At 57.9% G+C, this 21972-nt stretch overlaps 1 protein-coding gene across 3 annotated transcripts in view; it reads right to left on the bottom strand.

The window, feature by feature from the left end:
* Positions 1-1144: 1144 nt before the first annotated feature.
* Tmem132d (transmembrane protein 132D) overlaps positions 1145-21972 on the bottom strand; it is a 493036-nt gene continuing 472208 nt past the window's right edge. For 2 of the 3 annotated variants that reach the window (XM_005402996.2, XM_013503750.1), the window contains exons 6-9: positions 13645-13850; positions 11124-11397; positions 7579-7770; positions 1145-4049 (exon numbers count right to left, since the gene is read on the bottom strand). In XM_005402996.2, the coding sequence (XP_005403053.1) occupies positions 2862-4049; positions 7579-7770; positions 11124-11397; positions 13645-13850 (1860 nt within the window). In that variant the 3' untranslated portion in view covers positions 1145-2861. The remainder of the gene's footprint in view (positions 4050-7578; positions 7771-11123; positions 11398-13644; positions 13851-21972) is intronic. The other variant, XM_005402997.2, reaches the window with a different exon arrangement.

Genomic DNA, 21972 nt, shown 5'->3' with positions numbered 1-21972 from the left:
TCTCTGGACTCAGAAGGTGCAGCCTCTGCCCATGCTGCCCTCCCAGACATCCAGCCTGCGTGCTGTGAGATAAAAAGCATGCATTGTTCAAACCACCCAGTTTGCCATGCTGTTACAGCTAAGTCCCTGCAGCCCGAAACAGGGAGAAGGCTGAGAGACACTGAGCAGGTGCAGCTGCACTGGGGCGCTGAGGCTGGGACCCCAGAGTTGACAGGGAGGTAAAGGAGCTTGCAGGACAGTCGTGAGCGGGGCAGAGCAGCGTCTCTATTTGTGTTCAGGACGGTGCCCTGCAGGGTCCAGCTCCCGGAACTTGGTGTCGGTGCTGTCTTGAGCTCTGGACACATAATGGCACCTGGGGCACCGTGTCTGCGGGACGAGGGCTCCCTGTCCTTGAGCAGCAAGCTCGGCGCTGCCTGTCTGTAAACACCCACCCTCCTATGTGTCTGTTTCCCTGTGGGGTGGAGACGGCAGAAACATTTCCCTGTGTGGACAGTGGGGACACTGGGACAACAGGAAGTGGCATTCTGATGGGGAAATGGGGGGCGGGCGGGGGGACCCCACAGTAACAGCACCACTGCGGGGGACGCGACGGTCTCGAGTTAAGATGCTGGCCGTCTGTCTGCGCCCTGCACCTGCTGTGCGGCATCTGTGAAGCTCAGGGTGTCTGAAAACAGCTCTGGGGGTCATTCACCCCGGCTCTGAGAAGGGGCTGCGTGGGGCCAGGGCGCCACCCACTGCTCTGCCTCGGCTCCCGGCTGCCCCGGCCTCTGAGTGAATGGGGCACCTGTCGTGGTCACTGCTGCCCGGCCGGGCACACACAGCCCCGCAGCTGCCCTCCTTGTGGTTTCGTTCAGCGCTGTGTGGATGGAGGGACCCCGGGGAGGCCAGTGCCCTTGCCTGCCCACCAGGCACTCCCGGCCTCCGCAGCTTTGGGGGCTCGCTCGTGTGAGTCACTGGCAGACCCCCCGGGTCCTGGAGGAGACACTGCACACAGTGAAGCCGCCCCATCACGCGTGCCACCCGCCTTTGACGCGGAGAGCACAGCGCACGGGCCACGGTGCAAGGGGGTTCCCGGGACCCAAAGCCAAGTGGGGGGAGTGGGCGCAGCCCCGGGAGGAGACAAAGGACAGCACACAGGCACGGAGTGCACGTTTATGTCTGGACAGCAGGGCAGCTATAAATGTACATCGCACGCTTCCGGTGTCCACGCAGGGGCTCGCGCGGGGGCAGTGGTCCGAGCAGGCGGTGTTCCTCGGCAACGATGTCACTCGGAGAAAGGAGAGGAGCGGGGAGAGGGCTGTCACAGGAGGGGAGCAGACCCGGGGCCTGGGCCGGGCAGGAGCTCTCAGCGCCCAGCAGCACCACGCCGGAGGGGAGAGGAGGGCCAGAGGGAGGCGGGCGGCTCCTGTGGGACACGGTCACTGTCACCGCTCACCGAGCTGGCACGGAGGGGGCATGAGGAGGAGGGAAGGAGCAGGGCGGGGAGGAAGGAGAGCTGGAAGAGAAGGGAGGAGAAGAGGAGCAGGGCAGAGGAGGAAGGGCGGGACGTGGGGACAGGAAGAGCACCCACAGGGAGGGCGCGGAGGCAGAGATGGCGCAGGGACCCAGAGGGGAGCTGGAAAGACAGGAAGGGAGGCAGCTGCAGGAGGCAGAGAGGAGGACTGACCCCTCTCCCGCACGTCTAGCCCAGCTCCGCCTCCCTGCTTGTCCCCCCACTGCCGCCACCAGCCCCAGATCGCTCTGACTCCCGGCGGGGCTTTCTGGAGGGCCTGGCCCGCTGTGCCCTCCGCTCCACCATCCCAGGGCACCGGACCAAGCCTGCGGGCACGTAGCCTGTCCCGTGTCACTTCCGAGACACCCAGCCCTGACACCCCGCGCCCCTCTGAGCTGGATCTGCCTCACAGCCCCGGGCAAGTTCCCAGACCGGGCTGTCCTCAGGAGGGGTGACAGACCCGACACCCCACAGCCCGCTTCCCTCCAGAGAAGCAGCCAGCAGCACGAGGCTCACGGCTTGGGTTGGACCCACCGTGAACACAGGTCACCCCCCAAAACGAGTCCCCTCGTTGACTGAGGTCTCAGGCTTTCCCGAGGGACGGCCCCTGGAGTTGACACGGATCCCAGGGGAACAGACAGGCGGGGTGCATGCGGGACACCGCCCACCCAAGGGACCCACAGCTTCGGGAAGGGGGAGGGGCGTCGAGGTGTGCACTCCGCACAGCTGAGCCTGCTGAAAAGAGCTCAGTTCTTCACTCCTGATGGAAACACCCCACCCGCCAGGGACCTCAGTTTACAGGAGCCTGCCCTGGCTCTCCCTCAGAGGAGCCTCCAGTGTGTGTGTCCTTGGTCTGTGGTTGTACAGATGGCTGTGGCCTGTTTGTCCATTTGTCCCGTCTTGGTCCTTCCTCTGCAGTTTCCCGGGCCAGCTTTGACCCGGTCTTTGGGAGACCATCACCTCCCGGCGCTGACCAGAGCCCCAGGCCCACTCACACTTCCTGCCCTGGTGATGCTCAGCCCGCTTTGCTTCCGTAGCTGCCGCTCTGAACACTGGAGCAGTGTGGATTGTATAAATCCAAATTTCTTTGATGACAGACAGAGGGAGACACTACCATTTCCCAGGAACTCTCAGGAGTGCGGCGATTCAGAACGCATTTTGGTTCCGAGTTTTGAAAATCTCGCCATGCACAATCGACCTCTTCACGTTGAGCAGATGTCCTCCTCTGGGACATGTGTAGTGCCACCCCAGCGGGTGGCATTTCCTGGGCCTCCACTGCCGGCATCACCCCTCCCTTCCCAGGGTGGGCCGCGGCCACACGTACCAAATTAAAGGCCGAAAGGTGAGTGAAACAGAGCGCGGCCCCGGCTTACACCTCCTCGCGCAGCCGCTCCAAGCAGCCGGGTGGGTCCGGGGGTCCCCCGGGGTCCAGGTCCTGGCAGACCCACTTGATGTCGTCTTCCCTGCTCATGATGATGGCGCTCTCGGCTGGGCTCCCGTCGTCCGGAGCGACGGCCGTGAAGGTGGTAAACGTCACTCTTTTCCTTTTCGAGGTAGGGGACACAGGGGGCTCGCTCCGCTGCCCTTTGCCCTCTGCGAGTGTGGTCCCCACAGGTGCGAACAGCGGCCCATTGGGGCCGGGCTGGGAGTCTGTGCTGAGGAGCAGGTACTTGCTCTCCTCGAAGTCCACGCCCCGGCCGAGCGCAGTGACCTGCTCCTCGGGGCAGGAGGCGAAGGCCGCCTGGTTGTCCAGCAGCTCTGTCCGGTGGCTCAGCCCCACCCAGTCGTGTGAGCGGCTCAGCCCCTCCTGCTCTTCGAAGGGGACCTGCTTGTGCCTGTACTTCAACACGAAGGTCACGCAGTTGATCAAGAAGACCACGATGGCCAGGCAGAAGACACCCAGCAGGGCGTACATCCCGATCTCCAGGTCGCTCAGGCCCTTGGTCGCCTGTGAGGAGTCACCCTCCTCCATCTCCGCGTCACTCCTGGGGACGTCAGCCTCGGGGAAGCTGGTGAGGTCCACCGCGATGGTCTGCAGGTGGCCGCCGTCCTCCAGCACGCTGCCCTGGCCCTGTTTCCGGGGGGAGGTCGGCCTCTGCGTGGTGCCGCCCCACCCCTCCCTGAGGCCCACAGAGGACGAGCTGCTGCGGAACTGCCCTTCTGGGGCCCGCCACTCCGGCAGGGGCTTGCTGGACCTCCTGTCACCGATGCCATCTTCCAGGTGACCCGCTGACCCAGCCTGCCGGATGTCACTGGCGTTGGGGTTGGCGTCGTTTTGGCCAAATTTCACTCGGACATTTGCCGTTCCCACGGCCAGCACGCTCTTGCGCTTGGACTTCTGGCACGTCTCGCTGATGACCATCTCCACCTTCACCAGTGCGCCCTGGCCTTCTGTCTCGGCGGCGATGACCGGCCACTGGAACTTGGGGTCCTGGTGGATGGAGACCACCTTCTCATCCAAGGACGTGGCCACCAGTGAGAAGTCCTGCCCGTCATAGATGTCCAGGGGTGTGACAGAGCCGTCGCTGAACTGCACCCAGCAGCTGATGGCTGCTTCCTGCAGAGGAGAAGAAGGTGATGAGCTCGGGCTGCAGAATGTTTAAACAGGGCAGAAATGGAGGCGAGAGGTCCCTGGGGTATGCAAGATGGACCCCCCAAAGCACCCGCCACAAAGGGACTCCAACCCAGGGCTGGTGTTAGGCACTCCTCAGTGAGGGATGCTGCTTTCCTGCAGGTGTCAGAAGAGAGGCCGAGGGTACCCAGAGCCTCTTCCGCACGGCCACACATTGCACGGCAGAGGCTGCTGCTGCACGGGGTCTCGAACATGGCTTACACGTTTACATGGAAAAGTTCATATTTTTACACTGCACGAATGCTGACTCTCCACGCACTGATCACAACACAACGGGAGCCCCAATCTAGACCAGGACCGGACCCCCAGAGGGGCCGTGGGTTTGGCTGGACTCGCCTCCCCCCTGGGGTCTGCAGGAGTAGTGTGGACACAGCCGGGGACACATTAATCTGGCCTCAGCTGAGAAGCCTGCTGGGCGGAGTGTCGTCCTCTACCGCCCAACCCACAAGAAGAACCGGGAGAGCCTGGAACCTGGGTCATGCTGCGTGTACTGAACACCCCACCTCTGACTCTTGTCATTTTGTTGGTTAATCAGCTTTCTTCGTGAATAGCAGTGGGCGGGGGTGTCCTTGAGCCAGCCTGTGATTCAGTGCCAGCTCTGCATTTCAGCAAAGATGTCAGTACCCTTGACTGTGGCTGGCGGCTGGATGCTTCCGGGCTCCTGCAGCTTCCTTGGAGAGCTGCCCTGTGCATGCCCAGGAGGACCAGAGCCCCCAGGGCATGTGACCTTGTCCCCAGCACCACAGTCTCGGCGGCACCGAGTGGCCTGTCCGTCCTAATCACACCTCTCTTCAGAGTGTGAAAGGAGAGACACAGGAGGTCCTGAGCGGGCAGGGCGTCAAAAGCTTCGGGGTGAAAGCCACTTTGGGGATGGCTCTGGTCCTGTCTGGGGTGTGATGGAAAGCTATGGTGTTTCAATGTTTAAAATTTTTATAGTAAAAGACACATTGCCACGAATCCCCCTCAAAGTAAACCTGCTCACTTGGAGCACACTCGTCCCGTCGTTCTCGCCACTGTCCGTAGCAGCTCTGGAGTCCTCCTCCCTGAGTGTCTTTAGCTGTGTTGTCATGATGTCCTGAATCAATTCAAAAATTTACCTTCCATGGTCATTTGACTTTGGGGAGGAGCCAGAAGTCACTCAGGGCGGGGCCCGGGGACTCGGCTGGGTGAGCACGCAGCGTGTGTTTGCACGAGCCTGCGTGTCCACAGGGCGGTGCTCGGCAGCAGCACTCACTGTAGTTTTCATCACACTTGCTAAAGACGCTCCTGAAAGAGCTCTCCAGAGCTGCTGCGGAAAGTGGCAAGGACGACGGGACGAGTGTGCTCCAAGGAAGAGGCGGGTTCTGAGGGGGCATCACGGCAGTGCGTCTTTTACTGTGATCAGTTTTTAAATATAACATGCCGTATTTTTGGATCAGCCCTGTGTAGGCAGATGTTTGGGGCACAGGAAGAGAAGAAACAAGACCAGCCCAAATCATGGGGTGGGAAGGGTTGTGCAGGCAGAGATTGTGGTGGTTTATACTGGTTTTGTGACTCCCCCATTCTGCCCCCACGGCATCGTTGCTGTGTAAGCTTGTTTGCTTCCTCTCTCTCATTTTTCTGGTTTTGTTTTTGTTTTTTGAGACAGGCTTTCACAGTTCAGACTGGCCTCAGACTCATAGTGCTCCTCCTGTCTCAGCCTCCCAACTGTGCCACCATGCCTGGCTTTGCTTTCTCTTTCTTCCAGCCCGATTGCCCCTGAACACGACAGAAGCAGATTTCATGCTGCTGCTGCTCAGCCTCTGTGAGGTGCAGGACAGAGGCTCCTGAGGTGTGGCTGCTGGCCTCCTCTCCCGGCTCAGCCTCCAGCCCAGCCAGGAAACATTTCCATTGTCAGTCACTGCCAGGACCGACTGCTCCCCAGAGCCCCTGCAGGGTCCCCTGGATGCGACCAGGTTTCCAGGTTCTTCTGGTCAGCTCTGCAATCCTGGCAGAAGCCCAAGTAGCCAGGGTGGAGCCAGCTGCCCGCAGGGACCGAGGCCACCCGAGCCGCCCTGCACCAGCCCACATGAGGCGCTCAGGGAAAGAATCGCTGTGTGGCCTCGTCCCGGCTGACCCCGTCCCTCCCTGGCAGTCACCTGATTGCATCATTGTGTCCGCAGAGGAGGAAGCCCGTGGCAGTTCCTCCTCTGCTACCACAGCCCGCATCCTGGCTGCGCCCCTTCCCTTGCTAGAGGGAGCTGGAGTTGGCTGGGATTCCTCTGTCACTGGGAGCATTGTTTTCAACGGTTTCTGATGCCACCCTGTTCACTGAGGCCCGGTGAGGTCTGAGGGTTGAGGGCTGGACTGCGCCTGCTGGTGACCTGGGGGCCTGTGCGGGCTGCGGAGGGGCGGCTTGTGGCGCCCATGAGTCTGGGAGGGTTCTCCTTCCTGCTGGCACAGTGCGGTCTCAGTGGGCGTCCGGGCAGCCAGCAGGCAGGGAGGGCTCCCAAGGGGGAGGGGGAGGGGAGGGGGATGGGAGGGGGAGGGGAGGCTGGGACCTGTCCGTGGGCAGGGGGCCCCTCTGGGCCACAGCCAATGCCTGTGGTCCTCATGGGGAAACACTCTTCTCAGCATTCCTGGGTCAACATTGTCTGTCTGTCTGTCCACAAAGGAAGAGGGAGGTGGACATTCCATCTGAAGGTCCCCTCCTCAGGGCCACCTTGTGGTCCACACCCATACTGCACACACTGTACACGAACACACAACACAGAGTGCGCTCCAAGCACACCCACACACTTGGGCACGCACACCTCAAACATACACACAGCTGTGACCGACATACACAGACACAAGGCTCTACATGTGCTTGGAGACACACGCACACAGATGCGTGAGAAGCACACCACACACAAACACAAAGACACACAACACACACACACTGCACGCACTTGCTCAAAGGAAGAAGAAATTCGTGATGGACATCGCCATAGGCTGCCCGTGTCCCTGGAGCGCCCCAGCGACTGATGCGTAAACCACTGCCTCTGCCCCCTTCTGCGCCCAGGCCACCACCGGCTCATCCCATGGCTGAGTGAGGTCCAGTGAGTTCAGCAGGACCACGTGGACAGAGGTGGAGAGAGGCCGCCACCCGCGTGTCCGTGTGACAAAGACGGGGGCGCAGGGCGTCTCGCCCTGTGGCTGTGACTATCTACTGTTGCAACACTCGCCCACCCACTTGGGGAACCGGGAGCACCAGGAGCTCCGGCATCTGCTGCACAAGTTCCCGGGGAACATACCCGTGGTCCCCTCTTGCGTGGCCCTCCCGGTGCCCGGCTCAGCTGCCTGATAATATCTCCACCTGAGGGGACCGGCCTGAGGGCGTGAGGCCCGCCTGACAGGAGCGCCCTGGCCGAGCACCCCGGCCCTGCTCTCACCTGTCTGCTGTGAGTTTCAGGGGTCCGAGCGCCCTGGCCGAGCACCCCGGCCCTGCTCTCACCTGTCTGGGCCTCTGCAGCAGCTCCTGCGCCACCGCGGTGGCGAAGATGGCTCTGTTGCTCCCTGGGCTGAGCTGTAAGGAGAGGGACAGTCCCGTCACCAGCTGGACCCCGAGGTCTGTGATGGTCACCTTCTCATCCAGCACGGTGATGGTCTTCTCAGCCAGGATGGCGTCTGACAGAGGGGACAGGATCTGGGGGCAGACGGACAGAACAAAGAGAGGCTTTCTGTGTCCCCGGGACTGCCCCGGGACACAGCGGCAGGGGCGCCGAGCGTGCGGCACGGTGGCGCTGGGTTCTCCCACTAGCACCTTCCTGGATCCTGAGTTTTCCAGAGAAAGACAGGGCAGTGCTGTGGCCACCCTCGGACCCCGCTTGCCCCGTGCCTCCCTTCTCGACAGGGGAACTGGCATTTCCCTGGTCTGTGTATTCTGCGTACACCTCTACAGTACCACTGTACGCTACAGCGACTTACTTTATTCAGATCACGTGTTTCTAAAAAGCCTCCACATCCCTGAAACACTGGGGTTTGAGTCGAGACTGTGTATTCATCTATTCCTCTCTCGCACACGGAAACCACCGCCAGGCAGCCTGCCTGGTCTGCGCTCCGTCGAATGCGCTCCCTCCTCAGCTGAGGCCTCACTTTCCACATGCGAGGAGAAGGGACTGTGACCCCAGCTATGCCTGGAACCTCGTTTCAGATCCTCTGCCCCTGGTGCCAAAGTGCCTGTCTCTTTTCCTTCATGTGCACCTGGCACACGTGTGCACACCTCACACGTCATGCGGAAGGCTGATCAGACCGTCCTGCTGGGAGTGTCAGGTGCGACCTCAGACTGTCATGTGCTGGGATCACTGGCAGGGCCCCCAGGCCCGGCTCAATGTAAGGAGTGTTTTAAAATGTAGTCAATGCACTATCCCAGCTTAAAGAGAAAAGAAAAAGAAACCCAGTGGTTTAGTGAGAGCAACAATCAATGCTTAAAATTTTCTTTTTTCTCAACCAATTTTGCATGCTCGAATCTGATAATCAGAATGACTGATCTGAAAACAACGGTATGCAATATAAGAACCACTGTCGGACTCTTGCCATCTTGTGTGGTGAAGCTCTGCATCATTTCCAATGTTTTTTTTTTATTACTTGTTACTGCCTTTGATTGTTTGGTCAGTCTTACATTCTTACGTGTGGTGGGCTGAGCAACTTCGTTGAAGATAACAGCATGTAATGTAGCAGCCATTGTTAATTCCTATCATTCTGTTTGGAGGTCATCTATCGTGTTTGTTGTTTTTGTGTTGTTTTGATTTTGTCTGCACGGTTGTTTTGTTAATTTTTTTTAATTTTCAAAATAAAAAAGCTTATGAGAAAAAATGCAGTCAGTGATCCTACTCTTTAAGAAAAGCCAGATTTTGTATAAAAAGAGAGCACCAGCCTTCCCAGGACAGTGGTACGTGTGGCCACACTGTGTGCTTCGTGTGGACCTCGTGGCTCCCTGTCCCCTAATGCCAGGCCCGGATCTGTGACCATCCTGCAAGTCCCGGCCAGCCTGGCCTCACAGAGGCACCTCGCAGGCCTACAGCCACGTGTGCATGCGACGTTGGTCCGCAGCCGGGCCTGCCCGGAGGAGTCCATCCACAGGTGTGATCGGAGTGCTGGGAACCAAGATGGCCCCACGCGGGGCACGTGCAGACCTCCGTCCTTGTCGTTACGCTCTAAGAATAACAACTGTCTACACAGCATCCACACTGCATCAAGCGTGAGTCATCTAGCCATGATTTAGCTGGGCAGGGCTGCTCATGCCTGACACCCCTGCAACTTGGGAGGCTGAGGCAGGAGGGTTGTGAGTTCAAGTCCATCCCTGCCAGCCCAGTGAGAGCCAGTCTCAAAATGAAACACAAGAAGGGCGAGGGGTGGAGCTGCGTGCAAAGGCCCTGGGTTCAGTCCCCGGCACACCAGGGGGAACAACCACTTAGCAGGCTGTGAGTGGGAGCTCCAGGTGCCCTTGCTTAACACCCTACTGCTTAATGACTGTTCCCACTTAGGACCTGCTGCTTGGGCTAACGGTGCAGAAACATGAGTAGCGAGAGGCCTTGGGTGGCTTCTACAGTAACCCCCTCAGAGTCGTGGTTCGGAGTTTGAGGCCTCAGTCATTCATGGACTTTTCTTTGGAACCTAACTAACATGTGCACAAACCATCACAATTTTGCAGAAGCTGCAAATATCATATCCTCAATTGTTTCTTTGGCGGTAGGTTTGCAAGTAGCCAATCGGAGAGTGTTGTTCAGTTCTCCTAGCTGCTGGTTGGCTGCTGCCTGGTAACCCAGCCCCGCATCATAGCAGCCTGCCGTAGCTGTCTCCAGTGTTCTTGGCTTTGTTCTTAAAACCCTAAGATCCCTAAGAGGCCGCCAAAACACCCTGCATCTTCTAAGGCTTTATTGATACAGTATTTCATTAAGTTAAATTATATTACTGGGGTAGACATGGCATATGTAGGGTTTAAAGTATAAAAATAGGCATTTCAAGGCATTTTCTGATCATATCTGACATTGGCAGTGCTTTGCAGTTCGTGGGTGCTCCAGGAACATAACCCCTGTGAGTTTCAGGGGTCCTGTGAGTTTCAGGGGTCCACTGTACTGTAATTTTGCTGATTGTCCTGTACAGTGCTGTGGTTTTGTGTTCTGATACACATGACAGTGCTGCATGGAAGAATTATGCAAATAAAAGCAAAGTCATCAAGTCGGAATCTCCTTTGCTCTGAGCACTGTGATGCGCATGCCTGGTCCGCCTCCTCCCTCATCCAGTGACTGATTCAGTTAGAGACCTGGCTGCAGGACCGGAACTCAGGTGGCAAAGGAGGAGGGTCTATGCGGAAACGCCATGGTGGGTGATAGGAGGCTGAGTGCCCCCAGAGTCTGTGCTGGGGGAACTGATCCCTGTGGATTCAGGGAGGGCTGTGTCCCCCTCCTCGAATAAAATGGCGTCTTTCAAACACCACCCTATTTGCCAGAGGGATACGTTGTGGATATATATGCCGTAATCAGATCTAGCATCAGCCAGAGGATCCCTCGTGCACAGCTGCTTAGAGACCCAGGGGCTGCCCAGGCAGACGCTCCTCCGTCCCCTGACGGGGGCAGCACAGCCCTTTGCCCCCTGGTGGGTGGAACGTGGCAGTCGTGGGCCAGTGCTCCTGAAAGCTCCGGCCTCACGGTCTCGGCGGTGGCCCCGGTCCCTCCGCACTGCCCCCAAGTCCAGCTGAATCAGAGCGCTGTCCTGGCCACCAGCGAGGTGGCAGTGGTGTCACAAAGGGCGGAAGCTGGGTGGGAAAGATCGGGGGCAGGTGGCATCGAGCTCATTTCCCAGGATGCTGAGACCCAGGGTGGCCAGGGCAGGCGGGGCTGGGCTGTCACACCTGAAGGGGCCTCAGCTCTGCGGCATTTTTCCATTGCTGTTGTGCAGCTCCATTAAAGCCACCCAGTGACAGCATCTGTGCTAAGCGACAGCTGTCAGCGGGGTTCTCGAGGCGGGGCCCGGGCAGGCCTGGCCTCGGGGTCTTACCTGGATGGTGGTCATGCCCAGCTCCTGCCCGGTCAGGACTTGTCCCCCTAGCAGCTGGGCGATCCTGGGCTCCTCCACCTGCATGAAGTCGCTTATCAGCTCTGTGATGTCCACTTGCCAGTCGGGGCCCAGCAGGTGGGCCAGCTGTCCTCCAGGGCCGGCCGCCTCGGCCACGAACTGTGTCAGGACCCGCACCATGGCCCGCTGGAACTGCAGCGCGCAGCCGCGGCCCCGCCGCTCCTCCTCGTCCTCCTCCTCGCTGTCCCGCACTGGCCTGTGGAAGAGTCAGGCCAGTGGGACAGACAGGTACGTGCCGGGACATCTGTGGGGCTGTGCGGGGGCTGGGCCAGGTGCTGCCCCTCGGGAGCTCACAGCTCAGACTCAAGGGAGGCTTGGGGTGTATTTATATTCACAATAGCAGGAGGCTGGGCCACTTTCGGGATGCGGTTTTAAAGACTGTGACATCTCACGGCGTGGTGGCACACGCTTATCATCTCAGTACTCAGGAAGCTGAGGCAGGAGGATTGCTGCAAGTTCAAGGCCAGCCTGGGCCACATAATGAGTTCAAGGCCAGCCTGAACTACATAACAAGACCCTGTCTCCAAAAACAAACAAACAAACAAACAAGACGGGGGCATAAGAGTGGCTTGTGTTCTCTCTCCCTGGCTGTCCCCATCAGCTTGCCCTGATAAAGTAGGTGTCCCGCACTGCCCTGTGGCTGGGAAGTGGACACTCAGTGTGGACCCGCCCTGCTCACAGGTGGACAGCAACCTGCAGAGCCCCAGGTCATGCAGCTGCTGGGCTGTGCCTGCTCTGCGATCCCCAGAACTGTAAGACAAAGCACAGTGTCCTTCTAGACCAGTGGTGGGGAACCTCTGGGAGGCTGGAAGCCCAAACTGCAACCCACACCCCTTACTTACCCCAAAGTGCCAACACTGCAGCTAAGCCTGGATATCCGATGCTCAGCTATTCTACACCGTGCTACATTTTTGGGTAATTTTTCTGAAGTACTGGGGACTGAATTCAGGACTTTTGCACTGAGCTATGTCTCCAGTCCTCTTTTATTTAACTTGATTTTATTTTGAGACTGGGTCTCACTAAGTCACTATGTTGCCCAAGCTACACTAATTTTCAGTCCTCCTGCATCAGCCTTCCCGAGTGCTGGGACTACAGCTGTGCACCACTGGGCCGAGCTTGGGATAACTTTTAAACTTTGGGGTAAGCGCTAAACTGCACAGCAGTAGGAGACGGGATGATAAGGTCACTCAGACTGCAAAGCCTCGTAAACAGCAGAGCCAGGAGCAAGGATTCAACCCCAGGAGAGGCTCAACACAGTGACGCAGCAGAAAGGACCCAGGGGTGGATGCAGACAGATGTGAGCCACTCCCTCAACATCTGCACCTGACTGCAGCAGCCCTGTTACACCTCCATCCCCTCCAACGAAGTCCTGGCCATGCCTGGACCTGGCCACGTGGCAGCATCTGGCAGTCGGCTCTCGCAGTCTCTCCCAGCAGCTCCCCTCTGCAGCACTGAGAGTCACTCCCAGCTCCACCCACCCACCTGACACTGGAAGTCCTGCTCAAGAGCCACTGCAGTGGCTCTCTGTGGCTTTCCAGGGGACCCACAGCCACCACATCCAGCCACCCTCCTGCCAGGGGTCCCAGGACAGAGGGAAGGAGTGTCCAGGTCCCCTAAGTGAGAAGTCCACAGCCTGCAGGCTTCTTTCTGTGTCTGTTCAGCTCGCGCCAACCGTGTGCGCTTGCCGAGTCCTTTGGGCACACGGAGCTGTGTGCCTGGTTCCCCTGAGGTGACGGTCATGAGTGAGAGGCTGAGCTCCTGTGACTTCCTTGCTAGCAATCGCTTGGCTGCCTGGAGGACAGGTCTGCACTGGGCAACAGAAAACAAGACCTAAACTTGATTTTGCTGGGTGGGATGGTACTGAAGAGGCTGAGGTAGGAGGATCACCGCAAGTTCAAGCCCAGCCCTGAACTGCACAGTGAGACCTGGTCTCAAAAAAAAAAAATAGAAAAGAAGCTTCAAATTTGATTTCACCAGAGCCAAGAGTTCAAGGCCCCCTGGAACAGGGGCAGGGAGAGGCCATACTCTCGGGCATACTCCATCTTGATGTCCTCTAGGGGACATCTGCCCCTTGCTCCTTCCCACAAGCCAGCCCTTCTGCTAGCTCCCCTGGCTCCACCGGGGCCCTGAGCCCCAGGTAAGGGGTGGGGTGCAACCCAGTGAGGATAAGACTTAAGTCTGGACTTTTTCTAAAGTATTGAGAAAGGGAGGACACACTTTCAGCAGGAGCTGCAGAGAAGAAAGGGTGGAAGTTTGGGAGCAGATGAGCGAAGTCTGACCAGGGATGCATCCTCCAGAGCCAAGGGAGAGACACCCTGTCCTGAGGATGCCACGTGGACCCTTGGGTCCAGTCTCAGCTCGGGTGAGCCAGGCTGTGCGCAGCCCTCTGAGTCCCAGCGCACCCGTCCTGTTCCTGCGATAGTGTTCCCGCACAAGGACGTACCTTTTGTTGGAGACAATGGGGACTCTCCAGCCCTTGATCTGGTTGAGCTCTGTGTCTGACACCTCAATCTGCAGTGGGAGCCGGGGTACCCACACTGTCATCTCCAGGGGGCTGACCAGGTGCTGGTAGGAGAAGGTGACCACCACATTCACCTTGCCTTTCATCTCCTTCCCATTGACAAAGACGTAGTCACATCTGTCAGACACCTACGAAGGATGGGAGGGAGGGGAAGCTGAGTTTTGTCATATCCCATGGTCAGAAACGGGAGATCCATGGGGCTCTTGGCCTACTGTCATGAGGACTGAACCCCAGGGTAGGGGAGATGCACTGTTACTGCCGTTTGGAACAGCTGATGTCGCTACAATAGCTGCCACCTCAGATACCACAGAAGCAGCTGAGTCAAGGGCCTTTTATACCCAGCTGAAGAGGCAGCTGAGTCAAGGACCTTTTATACCCAGCTGTAGTGGCACATAAGCCACTAGTAAGTGAAATCTCATATATTTAAAGTGTGCAACATAATGTCTTAATGTATATGGTGAGTGATCACCAGATTCAGGTTATTCACACACTTCGTATCCCCACCATCTCCTTTCTGTATGTGTGTGTGTGTGTGTGTGTATGTGTGTATGGTGTGAGACAATTCACTGTCTACTCTCCCGGCAAATTTCAAGCACACAGTATGCCATTAATAACTGGAGTCACCATGGTGTGCATTAGGTCCCCAGGATTATGCATCTGACATAACTGGAACCTGTGTCCTTGACCGTCACCCCATGCTTCTGCTCAGCCCTGGCAACACCTTTCCCCCTCCACTTCCATGAGGTTGATGGTTTTAGACCCCACATCAGTGAGATCACGGGGTGCCTGCCCTTCAGTGCCTGACTTATGTCACTCAGCGTGCTGTGCAGGCTCCTCAGGAATTACAGGGCTTCCCTCTCTGAAGGCCGGATGCTGACCGCGACGTGGGTGCCCCTTGTCCTTATGTGGCCATCTGTCAGTAGCACTCCAGTTTTGCCCAGGGTGCCACTTTTCTGAGTGACTGGGTGAAACACCCCAAGATGGGCGATGACCCTCGGGTGTTAGGTGTACCCTAACCGACCTGTCCTCATGAGAGGGAGGCAGGGGACACTTGGGGCTGTGGTCGTCCATCCACAGGATGTGGGGCTGTCAGCTGGAGGGTAAAGAAGGGTCAGGAAGCGTAGAAGTCACTGTGGGGAGCCCTGCCCCCCCCACCTGACTGCAGACTGAGCTGCGGACAGTGGAGAAGGCGTGTGGACACACGCCACACATGGCCCAAGGAGGGCGGACCGCTCCCTGAGATGCCTGTGGGGCAGCACGGAGTCCAGACCACACTCTGCCCCCAACTTTGCTAGCTGAGTGGAGAGGTAGGGGAGACCAGAGGAGCCCCCACTTACTGAGCACCTGGGACATGACAGGGCTGAGCAAGGCCCGTCACTTGGATTGGGGACCAGGCCACCTGAGAGGCCAGCCGGGGCCACTGCACCGCATCTCACAGGTGGTAAATCAAAGGCCCAGAGACATTCGGTCACCTCTGTCCAGACAAGGCTGGGTGCTCGGCCCGGGTCCCACGGCTGCCTCTGCCCCCAGGTGCCACCCTGCCTGGCGCGCTCTCAGCTCCCATCTTTTACAGGGGAAACCCCTGGGTGCGTCAGAGCGGCCACGGGAAGCAGAGCTGAGGTGAGCAGGCTGTGCCGCATCCTGAGAAGCATTTCCAGCAGGGTCCTCGTGTCCCACAGGGCAGCGGGACAGCAGCACGGCAGGGACAGGAGCATGGCCAGGGCTGCGGGTCGGCTCCGCAGAGGGAAGGGAGACTGCACAGCTCCACTCAGGAGGCGGAGCTTTTCACCCTCCATGGTGCAGCAGCTCGATCTGATTGTAAGGCCAGTGCCACCAGCCCCCGAGGCCCAGGACAGTGTGGCTACAGCCCACCCTTTGGGGCCAGGGCTCTCTGGGGGCCACGGCGTTTCCTCTTCAGCCTTGTCACTCCGGCCAAGAGGCACGGAGAGTGAGACTTCCTGAAGGAAGGGACGGGGAGAGACAGGGGGAAGGAGGGAGGGAGGGAGGGAGGGAGGGAGCCAGAGCGTCCTGGCGAGGCTGTGTGTGTCCAGCTGTCTTCTTTTCCTCAACTTCTTCCCCACGGTAACGGAGGAGGTAATGCAACTCAGGGCCGCGAGGAGACAAGACAGCCGTGGAGAGAAGGCGGAGGGACGTCTGTGCCGGGCGCTTCCCAGACACAAGCCTCGCTGCCCGCGCCCGGGAGGTGGAGCTGCGATCCCGGGTCCGCGGCCCCGTGCGTGCGTGCGTGCCTGTGTGCATCTGCATGTGTGTGCAGAGTGTGCCCGTGCTGCTGTTTAGATCAACTACTAAAAAGAAGCAGCCCATCGCTGAAGCGCTCGTGGTCCTGGCGCCGTGCTCAGGGACTTGCGCACGCAGTCTGGACACGCCTGTGACTTCCGGTCCTCCCCCAGGCTGGCGTGAGCTGCACCTTCCTCCCCGCAGCCTCCTAGGAATCGTGTCATTTCCTGGGCGGGACATTCCTTCCCGGGAGGAGGTGGCGACTCCTCTCTCTGAGTGACCCTCGTGGGTCTGCTCAGGCTGAAGGCTGAGTCTCTGTCCTGGGCGGGTGTAGTCAGGCCTGTGGCGGTCGGCTGACCGTGGCTCCAGGCGCCGCTCAGACCCTGGGAGGCTCTGCTCTGGTGGCCCGGAGGAGCCCTGGGGGCCAGGCAGGGATGGACACTGGCCTGAGCCGGGCTGCGTTCCCTTTTCTGGATCCGAGCGTGGGGCTCCGGGGCTTCGAGGTGGGAGGGGCTCAGAGGTAAGAGAATCTAGTAGAACTGCGGATGGAGCCATGCAGGGAAGAGGGAGGGCGAGCTCAGAAGCCAGGCATGCTGGTGGCAACAGCTCCTTGCTAAGCCTCTCTTTGGGGTTTCCTTGGACTGAGAGACCTTCCTGACTCTTCCTCCCCGCAGGGTGCCGGCCCCACCCTCACTGCCCAGGTGCACATTACCAGGACCCTCCTGCTGAGTCTGGGGTGCCTGGGGTTGAGCCTGGGTGGGTCCCCTGCACCCCTGCAGGAATTAGGCCGGAACCCTGGGCCCTCCGGCTTCCTCATGCAGAAGGTTCCCTGACGCACGGAGCTCAAGGCTCTGCAATCATCCTGGGTCGCAGAGGGTCCCACGTGCTCTGGCAGTGCCCCCTAAAGATGGGGCAGGGGGTCCTGTCCTGTGTCACCTCTGCTCTCACCTCGCTGCTCTCTCCTGCTCCCCTCCCTGCCTCGGGGTCTCGCTCTGGATGGCACATGTACAGGAGAACCTGTTGCAGACTGTGCTCATGACCTCTGGCTGAAAGGTGACCGACAGTCCAAGCGAGATAATTTAGTAACCACCGCTTTCCCTGTGGACGGTCGGAAGGGGCGAGCTAGCCACTCTCTATCTCCTGCATAACCCGCTCCGGGCCAGCTGCGCTGTTTGGCCTGGAGACAGAGTTAATATTTCTGACTCCAGTGGGCATAATCCGACACTTATGTGAATCTAATGCCAGTTCCTTCTTTTCTGTTTAAATGCTGGATGAATTTAAATCTTATTTAAATATCACCAACATTCCTGGCAGAGTTTATGTTCCTCTGATATTTTCCCCTTTCCCATTTTTTCACCTAAGGGCTAAGGCTAAGGGTATTAAAATTTCATTTCCCCCACAGACTTTGCAGGAAAGTCCCTGGGGAGAGCCTTCACATGGTCCCAAGCCCTCAGGATATTTTTCTGGTTTGCTTTTAGACAGGGTCTGGCTACGTGGCTCAGCTGGTCTCAGACTCACCATATAACTCAGGCTGGCCTCAAACTCACAGTGACCCTCCTGCCTCAGCCTCCAGAGTGCTGGGATTACAGGTGTGCACCTAGCCTATGGTACCTTTCTTTGATGGGTCCTTATCCTGGACTAACACAATCACATTAGTGATGCAGGGTACAATAAACATAGCAGCTAATATTTATTGTTTGCTACCTGCAGTACCAGGTGGAATGCTAGTACCTCATTCCACTTAAACCTTGCCACAACCCTCTTAGACTGGCCTCAGTTATGCCCATTTTCCAGATGATAAAATTGGGGCTCAGTGTTGTATAGCTGCAAGGACCTGCAGTGCTGGGTGAAAGAATCCTTCTGGGTCAGTTTATGGGGTGGGAACTAGCCTCCCTGGGTGCCTGCTGCTGAGGTACAGGAGGCTCTTTTCCTCCAGAAGAGAAACGTGTTTAAGTGGAGGCACTGGGTGAGGGAGCAGTCCAGCCTGGACTCAGCCAGGATGGGTCACAGCTGCCACACGGAGGAATAAGAGTTGACTTGGGCATTGACTGACTCTATGACGGTCTGAGTGCCCCACCTCCATTCCTATACTGGAGAAAGGGATTTTACAGGGCTGATTTGGTTACAACGGGTCCCAGGCATGGGCTGGCACAGATGGAAGCATGCTTACCCTTGGGAGGCTGTAGGAGGCATAGTGCCCTGTGCCATGGGCTGGGAGCAGAGACCCCATGGGGACAGAAGGCCGCACACACCCAGGGAGTGAGGCGTGGAGAGGAGCCCTGCCAGCCCTGGCCTTGGCCATCGCTCCAGACCCCTGGGAAGGGCGTCAATCTTTCCAGCCCCTGGCACCAGGCGCTGAGACAGCAGAGGGCTCCACAGAGGGACTGCCACGCCCTCGGTCCCGCACCTGCTCCCTGTGTGGGCCATGGAGGCCTCTTACGTTTGACTCGAGCAGTGACCAGTGTGCCATTCTTCCTCTAAAGTCATGGATTTAGAAGCCCGAGGCCGTGACTTTTGGTAACCGCTCAGCCCCTCCTGGTGAGGGGAGCGGCCCACTCAGAACGCTGTCTGCTCTTCGCTCTCCAGTCACCCCCAGGCGGGTGTGTGGCAAGGCCACCAATGACAGACAACCCCCAGGCGCGTCCTCGGGCAGCACAATTGTGGCCTCAGCCTTATCCATGGGGAACAACCAAAATATACGGGGAAGGATTACATTTGGAAAGTTTATTACAGTAAAGGCACCCTTAACCAGCCTCACACTGCTCCCTTGTTTTGAGAACATTCATCCTGTCATCCTCGGCCCTTCCCAAAGCAGTTCTTCTGGAGTCCTCTTTCCTGAGGGTCTACACCAGCTCTGATAAAAACATCAGTAAATGCTGCTGCCAGGAGCCATGTGCGGAAAGGCAGCTCATAAAACATGACGGCGTGTCTCCATCCACCTCACCCACCGGATCTGATGCTGTGCATCCTCCAGTTCTTCCCCAAGGCCGAAGTGACCACGAAGTATAAATGTCCTGAGTTGATTTAGGACATCCTGGCAGGCACAGCAGCACAACTACAGACACTCAGAAAAGAGGACTCCAGAACTGCTGCAGAAAGCGGCAAGGACGACGGGATAAACATGTTTGAAGCCACAGGCAGCATTTTAAGGAGGGTTCATAGCAATGTGTCCTTCCTGTTTCAAAATGGAAACACTCATTCACCATATTTTTGATCATGTCATACATATCGGGACCAGCTTTCTGTGGCAATGTCATCCTGTCATTGTCGCCTTGTCACTGTGGCATGAGGGCAGCACCCCAGTCCACTGGATACCAGTAGCACCCCGAGAGCAGTGGGGACACGACATAGGGTCTCCTGGCTTTGGCAAGGGACCCAGCAGACCATGCCCCTTAAGCCCTGAAGCCCTCACGCCGAGCTCCCACAGTCCACCCAGTCACAGTGGAGCCTGAGTGCAGACGTGAACATCCCCCGCTCAGCTTCCTCAGACCTCACAGCAAGTGTCCTGGTACACCGCCTGCGTCCCAACGCCCCGCTCTCCTGGCCATGCTGAGCAGTGGCCCAGAATAGCAAAGCCACCGGCATCTCCACTGTCCCCACCCGCTGCTCCTCACGGGCTGGGGAGGCTGGGGCAGTGCTATCTCCTTTTTCTGGAAAGAGGACTTGGAGGCACAGGCATGTGGCAGACAGTGTTTTCCAGAGATGGCCACGGCCATCCATCCCAACTCCTTACAGACCTTCCCCAAGGTGACCTTGCCACAGCCCCACTGGGGGGGCGTGTTCCCGTCCCCTCTCCTTGACGCTGGATTGACCCTGGGACCTGCCTGCCTAATAGAATTCCTCTTTTGTACATGGCGCTGGGAACCGAAGGCAGGGCCTTTGCCTTGAGCTACCCCAGCCCTTTTTTAATTCTCATTTTGAAAAAAGCTCTTGCTAAAATTTCCCAGGCTGGACTTGAACTTGCAATCCTCCTGACTCAGCCTCTCAGAGTGCTGGGGTAGAATTACAGGTGTTCACTACCACATCCAGCTCGACCAATAGAATTTGGTGCTAGCAATGGTCTATCTCTGTCTCTCTGTGTCTGTCTGTCTGTCCGCACAGAATGAAATGAAAGTGGATGCAAGCCAAGCCCAAGGGGCTGGGGCGCTGTCTCAGTTACTTTCTCATTGCTGGGACACAGTCCTCAACACCCACAACTTAAAGGAGGGCAGGTTTACTCTGGCTCAGTGTGGAGAGGTTTCAGCCTGAAGTTGGTGGCTCTGCCGCAGGGCAGCATGGCAGATGGGCTGGCGGAGGAGAGAGCTGCTCACAGCATGGCAGACAGGAAGTAGAGAGTGAGGAAAGGAAGGAGGAGGGAGATGCACCTTCAGGCCACGCCCCAAGGCCCCGCCTCTTCCCAAGGCCCCACCCCTTCCCAAGGCCCCGCCCCTTCCCAAAGGCTCCGCCCCTTCCCAAGGCCCCTCCTTCTAACAAAATCAGCCCGAGCCCATGATCCAATCACCCCCAAAGGCTCCCTCTCATCACTCATCTCCCTCAATCACACATGTGCATGCACAAGCATCCATGCACGTACGTGCACACACACACACGCACACACACACACACACACACACACACACACACAATCTCTGCACACCATGCACCAAAATGGAGACAGAGGGAAAATCAGAAACCTCCCAAATCTCATAATCAACTGATTCCTCTTCTGTTGCTGTTGAATTTTGTTCTGCCCTTTGATGAATCTCTCTTAAATAACTATTTTTCCTCTTTGAAGATGAATATTGTATCTTAGCCAGAGGACCCTTGTAAAAATAATTGCATTTTAATTGGCGCCTAATAACTGTACATCTGTATGGGCCGCCGTGTGATAATCCAATAACCACGCACAACATGGCCCCGATAAAATCAGGGCAATTAGCATTTGCATCTCCCCGTGCATTTATCACCTCGCTGGTGTTGGGGATCTGTGAACCGCTCGCTCGCAGTCCCTTATAAAATGCATAACAAAGTCTTACAAACTGCAGTCGTCTAGCCAGCTTTTGACGTTGGCAGTCCCTCCTCAGAGCTGTGTTCCCAATCCTTGGAGACAAAGCCACAGGCTCCTCGTAGAAACTACCAGATGTGGAGTTTTCTGTCCTTGACATCGAGTGAGCAGCGCAGGTGGGGAGGAAGTGAGTGTGTGCTTCCTCTTTGGCCTGGATGTCCACTTTCCTTTACCGTTCCTGACACTTTCACAGAACCAGCAACATGGCTCCAAGGGGATAGAGCTGGTGGTACTACTCTTTTTTTTTTTTTATTTTTTTGGTTTTTCTCCAGTACCGGGAACTGAACTCATGACCTTGCGCTTGCCAGGCAGGCGCTTTTGCCGCTGAGCTAAATCCCCAGCCCCCCGAGCTGGTGGTTCTCAGAGGCCTTGGCACAGAAGCCAGTGGTGCCAGTGCTGCTCGGCAGAAGGGAGATGCTGGGGCATCAGGGGGCACCTGGCCTTCCCCTCCTGCCCTCTGAGCCCTGCAGAACATGCATCAGCCTCACTGGCTGGTGCTGCCCAGGCCCGCAGGGGGGACCAGGAGGGCACAGCTGGGCTGGAGGAAGGCTGTGTCCCGCTGGGCTCCCCTGTGCTCCTGGGCTCCTTGCTCTTCCTGTGTCACCGCTGTGACACTTTGGTCCCAAAGCAGAGCTGAGCCCAGCTCAAGTCTTTGCAGCCCATCACCACTGGGTGCCTGCCCAGAGGGGTCCAAGCCAGGGAGGGTGGAGGTCCGGCTGCGGGGCCACCTGTTCTGGGAGGCGCCTCGCACGCTCTGGTCTTTCTGGTCTCTCCAGCTGCGGGGCCTCAGCTCCCCCTGCAGCACCACCCTGCTCCCCAGTCCTTCGCGGCGTCTTTCTGCTCTCACAGTCAGCACTGGCACAGCTCTGTCTGCACTCTGGTGACCAGAGCGAGGTGGAGGCAGCGGCTTCCCGGGTGTGACAGGATGTCCTGGTTGTACCCAAGAGGTTGGGAGCCTCTCCAGACAG

This window comes from Chinchilla lanigera, unplaced genomic scaffold, assembly GCF_000276665.1.
Source record: "Chinchilla lanigera isolate Chin_1 unplaced genomic scaffold, ChiLan1.0 scaffold00081, whole genome shotgun sequence".
NCBI lineage: Eukaryota > Metazoa > Chordata > Mammalia > Rodentia > Chinchillidae > Chinchilla > Chinchilla lanigera.
The sequence above is the reverse complement of the archived record's forward strand: the minus strand, read 5'-3'. Positions and strand labels throughout refer to the sequence as shown.